This window comes from Neovison vison, chromosome 9 (genome assembly GCF_020171115.1).
Source record: "Neovison vison isolate M4711 chromosome 9, ASM_NN_V1, whole genome shotgun sequence".
NCBI classification, from domain to species: Eukaryota; Metazoa; Chordata; class Mammalia; order Carnivora; family Mustelidae; genus Neogale; species Neogale vison.
Genome location: NC_058099.1, coordinates 12,306,326 through 12,322,904, shown reverse-complemented (window position 1 = coordinate 12,322,904; position 16,579 = coordinate 12,306,326). Strand labels below are relative to the sequence as shown.

Sequence of the window (16,579 nt, the reverse complement as noted above, 5' to 3'; positions counted from 1 at the left end):
AGTAAATTCTATATTTTTAGGAAATTTTTCATTATTTTAAGTTTTCAGAGTTTTTGGCATAAAGTTGTCCATAACAGTCACTTAAGATTTTTAAAATCTCTAATGTTTTGATAACTGTCTCCTTCTTTTCTTTCTTAATATTGATTTGTCTACTTTCCTTTTAAGTTTGTTTGTTTCATAAGTCTTATAAAGAAGAGCTTTTAATTTTGGTGATCTCTCTTTTCTTAGTTTTATTGATTTCTGTTCTTTATTGTTTATTTTCTTCCATGTCCTTCTTTTTCTATCCTTTGAACTGGACAGTCCATTAATTTTCAACCTTTGTTCTTTTCTTATAAGCATCTACAGCTATAAACTTCTATCTAAATACAACTTCAGGTGCCTCCTAGGAGTTTTAGGTATATATTATTTTTATTGTCTTTTTCTAAATATTTTAAATTTTCATTAGGCATTTCTGTAGTCCATGAGTTATTTGGAAGTGTTTAAAATTTTTCAAACATATGCTTTTTGGAGAGTTAGTTTAATCCCACTGTGATCAGAGAATGTGTCCTATATGATATAGATTCTTTGATTTTTATTGAGATTTGCTTTATGGTCTAGAACATGGTCTTTTTGTATAAAGTTCATGTGTGCTTAAGAAGAATGTGTATTCTTTTATTGCTGGGTATAGGATTGTATATATAACAATTAGATTGAGTTGGCTAATTTTGTTCATCATATTTTCCATTTACTTTTTTCTATTTGCTCAATTTATCAGTTATGAAGAAAGGTATTTTGGATGTCCTTGTATGATTGTAGATTCTTCAGTTTCTCCTTTTCATTCCATTAATTTTGAGGCTATGTTATGGGGGTATATTTAAGCTCAGAATTGTAATATCTTTCTGGTGAATTGTTTTTACTGTCATTATGAGATGGTCTTCATTTTTCTAATAATGCATTTTGTCTTAAAATCTATTTTTAGGTGTTAATATCATTGTACCAGCCTTCTTTTGTTTAGTATTTTACAGGGTTATCATTTTTCCATTCCCATGTATTAAACTTTCTATAATCTCATGTTTTTGTAAAACCGCTTACTGAGAATCTCTAACTTTTAAGTGATATTCTTGGTCTGTTTATATTTATTGTGATTACTGAATATTTGTCTATCTATCATTTTATTTTGTACTTTATCATAGTTTTCTTCATTTCTTTTTTCCCCTGTTTTCTATCAAATTAATCAAATTTCTTTATTTCTCTTTTTTCATTTCTGCTGAGTTAGAAGTTGTGCATCTTCTTTCTTATTGTTTTAATAGTTACCCTTAATTTCTGTTTTTAAGTTTTTATAGAAATTAAAAAGCGCCCATAGAAAAGTATAGCTGTCATAGGAAACAGCTTGATAATTTTCACAAACTGAAAACACAACACCTGTGTAATCAGTGCCCAGATCAAGAACTAGAACATTTCTAGCATGTCAAAAGTCCCCTTTATGCTCCCTTTAGTAAATTCCTGCCTTCTACCTCTGGAGGGTAACTATCATTCTGACTTCTAACGGTACAGATTAGTTTTGTCTCTTGTACCGTAAATTCTTGTATCTGGCTTTTGTACTACACACTCTGTATTCTGGCATCTTTGCTCAGCATTATGTTTGTGAGAATCATTTTCTTCTGTGTAGTTGTAGATCTTTCTCATGGCTGTATACTGTTTCACTCATGTTATCCATTCCTAATATTGATAGGCATAACTTAAAATTTTTAACTTAAAAAATTTTTTTTTCAAACATTTTATTTTCTTATTTGTCAGAGAGAGAGAGAGAGAGAGATCGAGAGAGAGAGTGCGCACAAGCAGGCAGAGTGGCAGGGAGAGGCAGAGAGAGAAGCAGGCTCCCCGCTGAGCAAGGAGCCCGATGTGGGACTCGATCCCAGGACCCTGGGATCATGACCTGAGCCAAAGGCAGCGGCTTAACCTGCTGAGCCACCCAGGCACCCCTTAACTTAAAATTTTTAACGTGCATTCCTAGTTTAAAAAAAGTCTGAAGTTGCAGATACCGTTTCCATTGTTTCTAGCTCCTATTGTTGTTCTTTGAAAGTATGCTGTTATTCTGAATTTTGATCCTTTATGGATCACTTGTCTTTTATCTTGGCTGTTTTCAGGATCTCTTTGTCCTTGGTTTTCTGCACTCACAGAAATGTCTAGGTATGAATTTTATTATCCTCTTTGGAACCTGTATTTCTGAAACTGAAGATTCTCATCTTTCATCAGTTCTGAAAATTCTAAGCCATTATTCTGTTAACTTAAGAGCAATAAGGTTTCAAGCATGGTAACACAAGCAAGTAACATGTCTTTTAAAAATCACTCTGCTGCTGTTTGCTGGTTGGTACTTGGGGGAAATATTTAAATGATTTATGTTGTAGATTTCTCATCTCATCTCCCTGTACAAGGGGGACAATAATAATCTCTGTTCTTCCTAACTCTGGGATCTGCTCTTACTCTTTAATAGAAGAATGTACTTTAAATCACATTGCAGATTATAATGTGCTGTACAAATATCACAGGATTTAGCCCACTGTAGATGTTCAATAAAATTTGTTATGAATGAATCTCAATAAATGTTTGTTGAGTAGTTAACAAGTATAGGCTAGTATTACTTAATATTTTTATTCTTTTTTCCCTTTACTCACCTTCCCTGAAGAAAGGCAGGAATATTTGTTCTACTCATGGAAGTGACCTGTATATATAGAACATATATGAAAAATCACCGTGGTGGCTTAGGCATAAAATTGAATTTTATTCAGCCCCCACTGCTGTTGATTTTCTGAACTATAAGCCATTATTATTACCACTGGCGGTGTCTAATGTTTGTTAACTACTGTTGTTCGTTTTGTCTCTCCCAGCTGTCAGATACTTTGCATATCCTGTCTTAGTATTAATTTTAAAATGAATTAATGTATTTTCTGTGTCTCCAATTAGATTTTTCAGAGACAATCTAATGGGAAGTTCATGGGTTTAAAATAGGCAGATCTGGGACCAAATCTTGGCTTTACTATTTCATGACCTTTTGGAATTAGGCAAGTCACTGTACCTTCCTCATCTTCTGTTTATTTTTCTAAAAAATAAGGAATTCGTTTATGGAGTGCCTTCTATATGGATAGTGCTCTTTTAGGTATTTGAATTGCTGAATTTGTATCATAGCAACCTAGCAATATAGGTATTACTCCTGTTTTACAGGCAAGGAACCTGATACTCAGGAAAGTAGAGTAACTTGCCCAAAGTCATAAAACTGGTATGCATCACAGCCAGGATTTTCACTTGAGGTGTTTCATTTAAAGCTTGTACCTTCACCAGTATCTCAGAAAGTGATTAGCACAGTGCTGGGTATGTAGTGGGCAATCAGTGTAGGCTCTTTTTTTCTAGGGCATTGATAATGTACAATTTTTTAACACTTGGCATTTTTCTCTGCACTTAGTGACACTTCTTCTCTAATTGTTTATTGTCTCTGTTTATTCTGCTGTTCTTTTATTCACTAATTGTTGACTTCCTAGCCAAAGGGAAAGGACAATTCCAAACCAGAGTGAATCTTAACGCTGCCTTGGTTGAGGATATAATCAGCTTGGAAGAGGTGGATGAAGAAATGAAGTCCGTGATGGAAGCACTCAAAGACAATTTCAATAAGACTGTCAATATAAGGACCTCACCAGGTTAGTGGCTGAACCAGTGTTTTGCAGAGGGACATAGTATAAAGATCATGGCTTTGGCAGAGCTGAGTTTCAGTGCTAGTCTTGTTTCTTACTGGTGACCATGGGCAGTTACTTTACTTTTCTGGTCCTGAGTTTCCTCATCTAATTCCCGCTTTATAGCTTTGGGGTGGGTATTAAAATAAATGAGGTAACATACAGAATGGTTGGAACACAGAGCCTGGCTCATAGTTAACACTACTTTATTCATCCATTCAGCAAATATTTGTCTGCTGTGAACTAAGTATTGTGCTGGTACACAGTGGTGAACAAAAAATAGGCATTGTCTTTGCTGTCACGGAATTGCATTCTCAAAAAATGAGGGTTTTATTAGGATTATACTATCTAAGCACTTCTAGGTATGTAATCTCAAAGTAGCTGACATCGATTGTCGATTTTTGTAATGTGTCCTATTTGGCCCTTCTTATCCCTTACTGGGAACCAAGTGGCTGCAAACCTATCCATCTGAGGCATTTCTGTACCCCTGAGCTTGACCAGGAAGATTCCGTTCGGGTTAATAACTTCCTGAAAGTGGCTTTTCTAAGTGGGAAATGTCAGAACTGTCTAGGAGAACTGTTTGCAGATGTGATGGAAGAAGTGAGTTGTCAGCTAATGGTGCAGGCAGGCAGGAAAAATCCAATTGCTGTTAAATTGGCCTTTTGGAAATTGTCATCATCCTAGAGTCAAGCCTGAGACCCCCTCTGAAGGTGTCTCTGGGAGCTTGGGCTGCTGCTACTCACACCTTGCTTGGGATTGTTCTTAAGGAAACTAGAAAATATTTCGTGAACTTGTTCTTAAGAAAACCAAGTGAAAAATATACAGCTCCATTTGTAAACACTAGCAGAAACACACGGAGTTCAGGGAGACGAGATCCTATGTGAAATCAGAAGACCATTCCGTCATTTGTCAACCTTTGGACTGGGGCATTTCTGCCTTTGCTGACAGTAGAGCGTGCCATTCAATCTCTCCCAACTGTTTATTTTAAACTTGCTTATTATTTTAGGTATGAAGCTGATAAAGTGCTTTGTCTCCCCTGTGCTTTCTGGCCTGTTAACATTCTGCAGCCGAAACCAGAGAGCAGTTTGAGAGGAGCTCAGGGAGAAATGTGATACTTAAAATTAGCCAGCAAGCTCCACTCTTGTTGAACTTAAAAAGATGATGGGCCTGGAAAGAGGTTGGGAGTGTAATTTGTTAAATGTTAACCTCTGAGAAAATGAGTGGCAGGAGTGAGGCTGAGGGAGATTCTCGCTGGGGACAGATTGAGGGAAAAGGATTTGATGCATTATGTCGATATGGATTTAGGGAATGGGAACCACCACAATTGCATACTGAAAAGCCCATGTTGCAAGTTCTGTGGCAAAGGATCTTATGGCAAATCAGGAAGGCTGAGTTAAGATCCGTTTTCAAAAGGCCTCCCGTTGGTATTTCCTCTTTGCCTCCTTCTCTTCAGGGTTATGTTTGTGTAACGTTCTCTGTAGAACTTGGGGCTGTGAAGAGACTGGGTGAAACTGAACTTAGCCAGTCTTTTCCGTGCCAGATTCTTCCATATCCTCTTTCATTACTATCTGAGCCAGCAGGCACTTTTCCTTCACACCTCCATCCGTCTACCAGCGATTTCTATCTCCAAGGTAGTTGATTGCTTTTAATAGTTGTCTAGATACAGATTTATCTACATGCTTGTTCTCGCACTTTTCCATTCATTTGTCCATTTACACACTCATGTACTCATAAGAACATTATTGAGCACTTATACCGTGCTGATTAATCAGTGCTGTAGACAGAGAAAGAAAAGATATTGTTCCCACTTTCCAAGAACCTAGAGCCTAGTGTGAAGGGAGAGACAAGTAAACCAACATGGACAAAACCATATAGCAAAGTAGAATGGTGAAGACCATGTAGAGTTAGCTAGACGAGGCTCCGTTATTAAGAGCTGTTGTGATCTTGAGCAAGTTACTGTTTGGTCCTCAGTTTTCTCATCCCAAAAAATAGTGGTATGATTCATAGTGTTACTGTGATAACCAAAGCAAAGAAATTATGGAAAGCATTCAGCACAATGTCTTGCTTATAGGAAGTGTTCAGCAAATACTGATTATTATAGAAGAGTGCATAGGGTCCTTGGGAGCTCATAAGTTCCTGATTTGTAATTGGTCAGTTAAGATTTCTGAGATTGGATGCTGTTACAGCTGAGTGTTAAAGAAGGAGCCCAAGTTATCTGAATAGAGAAGGACATTCTCAATAGAAAGAAAGATGTATTCTCAGAGTCCTGAGGCAAGAAAGAGCAGACTGTATTAAAGAAATTGAAAGTAGGTTGGTTTGGTTAATACTTACGAGAAAGTCAAGAAATAATTTAACATTTATTGGGTATTTGTATATGCCAGGACATAGTTACAAGTGCTTCTCAGAAACTCTTCACTGAACCCTCATTAAAAACACTATGAGAGAAGTACAATTTTTATGCCCCGTTTAGAGTTCAGGAAACAGGTGCCGAAAGGTTGAGGGATCTGCCCAGTGTCAGATAATCAGGAGATGGCAGAGTTGGTATTTGAACCCTGATCACTGGTCTTCAGAATCATGGAGACTTTTACCATTATACATAGTGGACTCTTCCAGGTTGAGGTCAGTGGTATCAACAACCTCCTATCTTGCAATGACATTGAATCTGGTTGAATATTTCAAATCGCATCTTTGGGCCATAGTAAACTAGTGCATTACTGTAGCAACAGCTTGCTGGGACAACCCAGTTTGTCAAAAAGGACCTCTCCCCACCTTTGTCTTTGTGTCTTGGAATGAACCATTCATGGTTGGCTACCCTGGTGGTTGGTAAGGAAGTCCTCATTCTGTCAACATTTCCGAGCTCTTTCCATCATGTGACACTGCTGCTCCTACAAAAGCCCCTTGAACAGTATTGCCACTTTGATAAGGGACCCCAGAATATTTGTTGAATTTGAATTAGGTGGGGACTTAGATATGGGGCTTTTAATTGAAGTCCTGAATTCTAAAACCCTGTGACTTTTCTTCTAGGATCCCTTGATCATATCACTGTGGTAACTGCTGATGGGAAGCTTGCTTTAAACCAGATTGGCCAGATCTCCATGAAGTCTCCACAACTGATTTTGGTGAATATGGCCAGCTTCCCAGAGGTGAGGTGGTTTTGCCAAAAAGCGTTCTTCTTCAAGGTATCTTTTGGAGTAGAGGATGGTGGGTCAAGTTAGGAGGAAGTATTCCCTCCAGCTTGGGATGAAACAAGAGAGAAAGCATAAAAAAGGAAATTTAAGGATTTAAGGAAAAGCTCTCTTCCTGTTTCTAAATTCCTTTTCTGTTCAATTCAAACACTAAAAGGCGAGGCAAGTAATCTGAATACTGAAACAGGCTCCATCAAAGAAAGACAGTAGTGGCCATACAGTGATTGGCACTTAGCCAAATGGGAGGGGCTGGGGTAAGTGAGAATGCCTGTGCCCTGTCTGAAGGGAGCAGCCTCTGCCCGGCTCATGCTGATGGTGACCAGGCAGAAATGTAGACCAGGCCATCAGTGTTACCAGATATTAAGGTTTTTATTTCTAGAAGAAGCCAGTAACTCAAATTTTACACGAGATCTTTGTTAAATATTGATAACTGATTCACTTTTTTTTTTTTTTTTTCCAAGACTATGAGACAGAACATATTCATGGGCCAGATTTGGCTTATGGGCCTCCAGTTTGTGACCTTCACATTACCATTTGGAGCAGACCTTCTGGAATTCATATTCCTTTCAAATTGGACTGGTCATTGTAGAATTGCAGAGCTTCCAAGGTTGAGGATGGGTTGCAGTAGATCATTGCAACCTTGAGGCTATGATTTGACGTTTAGTTGAGGAAGATAAATGGGCTTGTCCTTGTTCGTCCAGTAGGAATTGACCTGGACTGGGAGTTCTGGAGAACCTGGAGCCCAGTCCCACCTCTCCCTCCAACTGACCTCCATTTTCTAATCTGTTAATAAGAGGTAAAGGAATCTGAGGTCCCCTCCTCTTCCCATGGTCTCTTTTAGTAGTCCTGTTCCAGAGACCAAAGTGGAAGCTGTTGGATTTGACAAACTGGGTTAAAGGTATGAGTAAGGGAAAGCCCTTGCTATGAACAAACTGTTTCAAATCAGAAGGCTACTGTAGCTTATGTTCCAGGCACACTTGGGTGGGGGCTGTTACCACTCCCCCATTCCGTTTTCCATACTGCAACCAGAGTGAACTTTCAAAAGTATATATTAGATTATGTCATTCCTGTGCTTTAAATTTATCAGGGGCTTCATGTAATTTTTAAGAAAAAATTTATTGTGCCCTAGAAGGCTTTGCATTATGATGGGGACCCTGCCTGTCTCTAATCTCTGTAGTCTCATGCCACAGTCATCCCTGTACACTGCTTTAGACACATTGGCCTTTCAGTTCCTCAAACACACCACACCCTTTGTATGCTCAGGGCCTTTGCATATGCTATTCCCTTTGCTTGGAACACTCTTGTGTGGCTAATTGCTACTAATTGTGGATCACACCTTAAATGGTACTTTCTCAGGGAAACCTTCCCTAATGTGCTCAATCTAACCTGTTTGTCCACGCTGACCTCGCTTACATGGCCGAGTTCTTTTTCTTCATTGCACTCATCATTAACAGTTAGGCATTTATTTACCTCTTCATTTTCCATCTCACTTCCACTAGATTGTAAGCTTGGGATGTAGGAATCCTATCTAACTTGTTTGTTGTGTCCGGCACCTATCACAGTGCCTGGCACATGGAAGCACTCAGTCACTTCTCTTCAAGTGCGTGAATACTTGTCATTAGATTGACGGAAGGAGGCCACTCTTTCTTAGTGTTACAGAGAAGCAGAGAAATGGACGAAAAGAGAATTATCAACTCTTTCCCTTTCTGGCTCCCTCTGAATGGCTGAGGCCTTCTGCCTTGTTCATCTGATCCCATAGGCACTGCGGGCCAATTTAGGGAATAGCCTCCTAATTACGCAGCTTGAAGACCTCATCATGCAGATTGCTTTTCAGAGCCAGCCACTTCTGTTATTAAATAGCAAATGGCATTCACAGAAGAAGCACCTGATTGGCCACCAGAGCATCTTATGAGGCAGGAGGAGGTATTAACGACTTAATTTTTTCTTAGGAAGGTGGAGTATATCTTCCTTTTTCAACCAAAGCATCTTTGCTATTTCTCTAAGTTGAAATTCTGTGAGTTTTGAAAAAAGAATAAAAACCTTCATAATCTCAGTAGAGAGGTTTTTTACAAGGACAGAGTGAGGAAGTGTGAGTTACATTGTCTTTTGAATTCCTTTATCTCATCTGGTGTATATATTAAACAAATAGCTCTAACTAAACATTTCCTTCCTCCAGTTTAGAAACTGTCCATAGAGTACCCAGGTTCATAGCTTCAAAATGCTGAGCTAATCCCCTTTGTGTTTATGTAATTCCTCTCTGTTTCACATGCGGTTGGCTTTCTTTCCAGACCTTAGCATTTCTGTGTCGTGCCGTAGTGACACGGTGCAGATTTACATGCATAATCTTTTCAGATGCATTGAGGACAGAAAACTGTGTTGCATTTGTTTAACATGTGTCCTGCTTGATAAATGATACACACAGTTGCTGCCTTCCATAAACTTGCCTGCAGCTAGAGTTAATGATGGGAAAGGAAAGAAGGGAGTCAAAACCACAGCTTGATTTGAACAAGGCAAATGAAAAAAAAGAAAAAATTCCACAGGCTCCACTCTTGCGCTTGTGAAAGGAAGAAGGCTAATGTGTATTAAGTGTCTACTATGTTGCCAGGCATTACTTTCTCGTGTTTTGTTCAGTGATCGACATAGGTCTTCGCTAAGATGAGGTGTTATTTATTCCATCTTATAGATGAGGCCCAGAGAAGTTAAATATCTTCCCCAGGTTCACACTGTTAGGATGGAGCCAGGATTTAGAAACCGGTCTGTTTGACACTAAAGCCTGTGTTCCTTTCACCATTCCTACAGTCATTCAGCAAATATTTATTGAGTTTCTGTGAGTTCCTAGGTTCTGTTTGAAGTGTTGGGAATTCAGTGATTAAGACAGCCCGGGTCCCTGCCTTCATAGACCTTATGTGGGAGGGACTCAATGGGATACAAAGAGAATGGAAGGCTGGTAATGAAAATGGCCCTAGCAAAGTTGACTGGAACCCACATTGTCGAAGTTCTTGTTCACCTGTCTAGGAAAGTTTTATCATCTTTCATCCTTTAACCTAGATTAACTTCAGGATAGCAATAGCAGACATTGCTAATTGATCATGGTACTCTTTCTTGACTGACCCTAGATGGGATCGATGAGCTTTCTCTACACGGTACTCTAAGCAGCTACAAACAGTTGGTCAGTATTGTTGTTTGAGAAAAGCCCAGTTCCCTGGGGTACGGTCAGCATCCTTTGGTTCAGGCTGAGATGGAAGTGCAGTAGAAATATGTGCCTTTTTGTCTGAATTGTGAGTAGTTAAGAAGTCATGTTGGAAAAATAACTGTGATTCCCGAGTTTCTGTATCTTACCATGTCAAATGAAAGTTTACATACTTAGAATATTTTAGAAGAACTATCTCTTTTAATAGATTTTTTTTTTTGCAAATGAAACCTCTTGATTCACAATTTTTCTATATATGAAAGGACAGAACAAGTAAAGTATAAAGTTTTGGAAGGGATTATATACATGAAGTAAAAGTAAGGAGCTGGTTTTTCTAACAGATCTAAGCCAGTTCATTAATCTCCTTATTCAACATGATTTTACTGAGGGCTTACCACGTATCTGGCTCTATAATGATACTGGGAAGGTGTACATAATTGAGGCATAGCTCCTGCCCAGCTTGGAAGCAGCAGTGGGTGTTCCTAAACCTGTGGGGGAAGTTTGTATGGGAAGATTGGGGACCAGATTGCCAAAGGCAGTTGGTGGCAGTGGGATGTGACAGCTGAGTTCTTGGTCATTGAACGAGAAGCTTCAGAAGAGGGGGAGTCAGAGACTTGAGACCAGGACACTTCAAAGTAGAGATTCTCCCTTTATTGCTAACTTTAGAAATGGAGGAAAATTTCATTTCTTTCTCCAGCTCTTTTATTTACCTTGACCATTCTCTTTATACACCAGACCAATTCTAAATTATTTTTGGCTACTTACTTACTTAATTAGATTTTATTTTCACGTAATCTCTGTACCTAGTGTGGGGCTCGAATTTATAACACTGAGATGAGAGTCGCATGCTCCACCAACTGAACCAGCCAGGCACCCCGATTTTTGGCTATTTTTAAAAAAATCCAGTTCCCTGTGCCTCAATTATTGAATACAATGTGCTGATAGATCTGAAAGAAAATTCAAGGTAATGTCATTGGATGGAGAGTTGAGGTGCCCAGATCTCCTCCTAACCTCTGCCAGTAAGGGAATTATGGGGGCAAAGTCCTCACGCCCTTGCTCTTGGCTCTCAGGGAAGACGGCATATGTGTGAAGGGTCCCTGTGTACCTACAGAAGGGACTGTACTTGATTATGTCAGAGATCCCTTCAAGCTCCAGTAGTCTGTGGTTAGAGGTACCATTTTAAGAATTTACTATTTTAAGCAGTAGTCACACTGTCACATTCTGTGTACAGCCTCCCTGAGGGATGATTCATCTACATGTGGACTTCCGGTTTATCTTTTTGATCTTTGGGTAGCACCTTTATGTCCCTGTAGAATTGAGGTCATGTTAAGATGAAAGGGATAAGCTTTATAGGCACTCGATCAAAAATCAAAACAAAACCTAGAAAAGTAGAATAGGTGTACAGTAAATCCCATTCATTAGACCACAAAGTCTAGGGAAGAACTCAAGGCCAAGAATTGGCCCAGTGAATCCAAGTGAAGTAGATCGGCTTTGTCAAACCTGAAATTCTTTGAAAATGTCAGAGGCCTTTTTTTCATGAATTCCACGTTGTCAGGCCAATGAAAGTAACTTTCTTCCGCACTTTATTTTATCCTTTAGGATTTCATAGCAGGTGTGGTTATATTGTTGAGGTGAAGTGACCCACACCTTGGAAAATCAATGTACCTTTGTGCCACCTAGCCCAGTAGAGAGCAAGACTGTGTCAGAGAAGACCCCGAAGGATGTCAGGCAGGACAGCAGTGCATCAGCTGAGTGATAACAACTCAGCCTTGTCTGAGGATTTGTGCATTCCTACTTTTATATAATAAATTTATATGATAAGTCTCCTTGCCTGGGTGTCACTGTGTGCTAGGCACAGAGTAGGTTGCGTTGTTCATGTTATCTCATTTAATGCTCTGGGAGATCTAGGTACCTTGTGGTCTCAGATTACAACATGGAGGCTCAAAGAGGTCAGGATTGTTGGGCCAGGTCACATGGTTACCGGAGCTAGGATCTGAACTGGGATCTTTCTGACTCTGAACCCCATACTGCCTTCCTGAGAGCACATCCCAGCAGAGACCCATTGCTCATTCCAAGACACAAGTGGGGTTGGTGTGAGTGTAGATGCGAATGAGTTAAATTTATTTACTCATTCCAAATCGGCACTGGTATATTTTGAGTGTAAAATGTCAACTGGAATTTTTAATGTATAAAATCTTTCATCTGTCTTTACACCAATCTTTGCACAGACCAGCCCCCCTCCCTTGAGGATTTATTGTGGTTTTGATCTGTGTTGCCTCAAACCATTGAAATCTTTTCAAAGAAGCAGAGCTGTTTTCTTTTTATTTTTTCCTTCTCTTTGCTTTTCTTCCCTCCCGCAGTACACTGGTACCAGGAGTGGACATAGTTTGCTATTCAGCTTGATCAAAGCACTCTACACCAATGTAACTTCCTGATCTTACTGGTAACAGAACTAAATGTTTCCATGTTCTGCCAAGATGGGTTGCCAGTTATCGACAGAGGGCTTGCATCTGGTAATAATTATTTACTAATTCTGTTTACCTTTTGATCTGGTTTTCAGTGTACAGCTGCAGCTATCAAGGCTATAAGAGAAAGTGGAATGAATCTGAACCCAGAAGTGGAAGGGACGCTAATTCGGGTACCCATTCCCAAGTAAGTTTGGTTAAAATTCACTTATTTTGATGGAATGGGGCAGTTGTCCTTGGAAGGAAACCCACATGTCAAGATACTGGTAGGTCAGTAGTGTGCCTTACCTGTACTTTCATTCTGGCGAACTCTGATGTCTTTTGAGATCCAGTGTACAGATTGAGGGAATACTGATTGAGTGCCTGCTATGTACTGGCGGCTGGAAATGCAGCAGTCAACCTGCAAAGTCCTTGTTTGTACGGGGCATGCGTTCTGGTAGAAGGTAGAACACATAAATAGCCGAGTCATCCCAGGTAATGAAATTCTGTGAGGAAAGAAAAGGCACTGGGACCCAGTCGAGCAGCTTGATGAGGGTGACGGTGGAGGGACAACTATGGCCTGGGAAGACTCTCCTCAGAGGTAAGATTTTTGCTGAACGGAATGGTGAGCAAGGGCCAGCCTAGGGGAAGAGCTTTTCAGGCCGAGTGAACGGCCAGCACAAAGGCCCCAAATCAGAATAGACCTCAACACTTGCGATCTCCAACTCACACTCCTTGCAGTGTTATTTTTTACATTAGTCCTTGCTTGCTGAAAAATACAAGCATTAGAACAGAATGTTGTTAATTATGTAAATAGAACTTAGAGTTTTAAGTGAATAAAAATGTATGTTTATTTTTAAATTAAAAAAGAAAAGAAGTAACAAGACCTTGGCATGTTTGAGAATAAGAAAACCAGTGTGTCTGAAACTCAGGGAGGCCAGGAGAGAGAGTGGTAGGAAAGGCTTTTCAGGCTGTGGTAAGGAGTGTGGGCTTTACTCTAATTGAAATAGGAAGCCACTGGAGGAGTTTATTTTATTTATTTATTTAATTTTTTTTTTTTTTAAAGATTTTATTTATTTATCAGAGAGAGAGGGAGAGAGGGAGAGAGAGCGAGCACAGGCAGACAGAATGGCAGGCAGAGGCAGAGGAAGAAGCAGGCTCCCCGCCGAGCAAGGAGCCCAACATAGCACTCGATCCCAGGACGCTGGGATCATGACCTGAGCCGAAGGCAGCTGCTTAACCAACTGAGCCACCCAGGCATCCCCACTGGAGGAGTTTAAGCAGAGCGATCTGATCTGATCTGATCCGATGTTGACTTTTTGTGGGGGGTCAGAGTAGACACAAGAACAGTCAGGAGTCAACGGGGATGGCCCAGGTGAGGTAAGGATCTCCACAGATTCCAAACCTGGGAAAATTCCACAACCGACCAAAGTAGTTTCTCCTGCCGTTGTCGCCAATTATCTTTAAGTCCCTCTTCCTGCACAGTGCCTCCCAGACAGCAGATCCCAAATCAGCATCGAATTAATTCATTTAGTATTCAGCGCATATTTGTTAAGCACTATCTAAATGCCAGCACTTCCCTGGTGACTGAGATATAGCAGTAAACAAAATAAACAAAAAGCTGCTGTCCTCCTGGGCTTACCTTCTGGTTGAATAGGCACAGTAAACAGAAAGATAAATAAATACATGGTGTAATGTCCTGTGATGATAAGGACTATGAAAAAGAAATAAGAGATGTAAGGGGATAGGGAATGGGGGGGGTTATTGTAGATAGGAAAGTTCAGAAAGGAAGTGACTTTTTTTTTTAAAAGACTTACTTATTTTAGGGAGTGAGAGAGAGAGAGCTTCCATGAGTGGAGGAGGGGGGGCATAGGGGAAAGGGAGAAGGAGACAGACAGAATCTCAGGCAGGCTCCATGCTGAGTGTGGAGCCCGAAGCCTGAAATGGGGCTTGATCTCTTGACCTGAGCTGAGATCAAGAGTCGGACGCTTAGCTGACTGAGTCACCCAGGTGCCCTGAAAGGAAGTGATATTTGAGCTGAGACCTAAGTGAAATGAATGAATGAAGCCTCTAACTAACTAGAAGGGAAATAGAGTAAGAGTTGTTTTTTTTGTTTTTTTTGGTTTTAATGCTGCACATCATTCTGTATTTCTTTACATGTGTTACCTTACTTCTCACACAATCCCCATTTATTGCAGGTATGGAAATTTAGCCTCAGAGAGGTAAAGTAGCATCCTTTGAAGTCACTCAGCTTACACTAAAGCTGAGACCTCAGCCCAGGTCTGGTTGATTCTAAAGCCTCATGATTGCAACAGTAATCGGTCCCAACACTGAAAATCCACTGAGCTTTTCCTGCTATATGACCAGAAAATGGCTCTTATTCCATTGTGTTTTGAGTATTCTGTAAGTCAGATTTAACACTCTGCTTTGAAATCACTCAATGGAACCTAGTGTTCAAGAACCAGGTAGACCCTGGGGTCAAGTCCAGTACCTGTTGGCTTGATTAGTTCATTAATTTGCTCAGTAAATTTTTACAGATGCATCATGTGTCAGGCTCTGTGCCAAGGGCTGGGGATATATGAACCTGATGTTTGTCTTTACGGAGCTTACAGGCTGTCGCCTTCTTTATGCCGTCTGCAGCTTGTCTGTGGCATTTACTATTACCCACCGTTTACAGGTGAAAACACTGACATGTAAAGAAATTCAGGGACCTGCCCGAGATCACGTGGCCTCTAAGTGGCAGGCACGATTTGAATCCTTAGTCTTTCTGTTGCTCGAGTATATGCTCTTGATCTTGCGGTGTCTTTCTGGATGGGTAATTCTGGAAAGCGCTAAGTGTGTTCATGGACATCAGATGTAAGACTTGCAAGTGGAATGAGTAGTAGTCAGCAGATTTGTTTTTTTTAGTTCTTGTTCTTTTGTCTGTGAAATTGCAGGAAAACCACTTAACCTCTTTGAGCCTCAGTTTCCTTACATACAAGGATGAAGAGACTGCTCTCAGGGAGTCCCTCCGGAACTTTAAAATTCTGTGGATGCTATGAATTTATGCTGCTAAATGCTCACTGCTGACTTGGATTCTTCTGAGAGTGGCCCAGTTGTGTATCGTATTCTCCCTTCGGGGATCCAGTGAACATAAAGTGCCCCTCTGCAGCGTGCAGGACCTAACGATTGCCTTTGTGCATTGTATGCAAGTTTGAAAGATCAGTGAGTTTTACTTAAATTTCCAGAGACTTGGGGATCTGTTACATTGTATTTTACATTATTTTATGTTGGTTAACGGGAGTAATCTAAGAGAAAGTTGACGGACTGAAACCGTCTGCTCCTGCAAACCTCATTTTTTATATACTTACTTCCCTCTGACAAGGTGGTAAGGTCATGAGGCCCCTTACTGAATTATACGTTTGGTCGTTTTCCAGATAAAAAATGAATGATCTGTTCTTCATTATGGAGGCTGTGTCATATGAGAGGATAAAGGTTGATTTAGACATAAAGAGGACCAAGGTTTTTATTTGGTTTTGGCAGTGACTTCCACATGACCGTGGGCACGTCACCCTAGCAGCCTGTTGCCTTCTAGTTCCTTACTTGCAAAATAAGTGAAATAATGCATAATGATAGGTAGAGATTTGGTGGGATTAGTAGAGAAAATAGATTAAGTCGTATAATCTCTTTAGAGGAAAGAAACTATGTAAATATAAGATACCGATATCATTTTAGTAAACTTAATTTTCTAGATACATGTCATTGTAGTTTAGGACAAAGGAGGACTGGGATGTGAGGAAGGGAACTAATATGTTGAATACCGACTACATCCCAGGACCTGGTGGGTGTTTGACATAGACGGGGAAAGTGGGAAAGTACTGTGGCTAAATTTCTACCTTGGTACAGCAGACGCCTGCAGTTGGGTTCATCCTGTCGTACTTTTTAGTTGCATGCCAATGGCAGCTGTCCCCACCTCTCTGAGTCTCAGGGAGGTCATCGGTAGAATATTCACAGGACTTGCCTTCTGTGGTTATTGGGAGATTTCACTGAGAGTGTACACAAAGATTTTGATGCTTA

General features: G+C 40.1%; 1 protein-coding gene across 1 annotated transcript in view; it reads left to right on the top strand.

Moving 5' to 3' along the window:
- MRRF (mitochondrial ribosome recycling factor) overlaps nucleotides 1–16,579 on the top strand; it is a 54,632-nt gene that overhangs the window by 9,970 nt on the left and 28,083 nt on the right. The window contains exons 3-5 of the mRNA XM_044264972.1: nucleotides 3,516–3,671; nucleotides 6,729–6,847; nucleotides 12,640–12,731. Coding sequence (XP_044120907.1) covers nucleotides 3,516–3,671; nucleotides 6,729–6,847; nucleotides 12,640–12,731 — 367 coding nt within the window. The remainder of the gene's footprint in view (nucleotides 1–3,515; nucleotides 3,672–6,728; nucleotides 6,848–12,639; nucleotides 12,732–16,579) is intronic.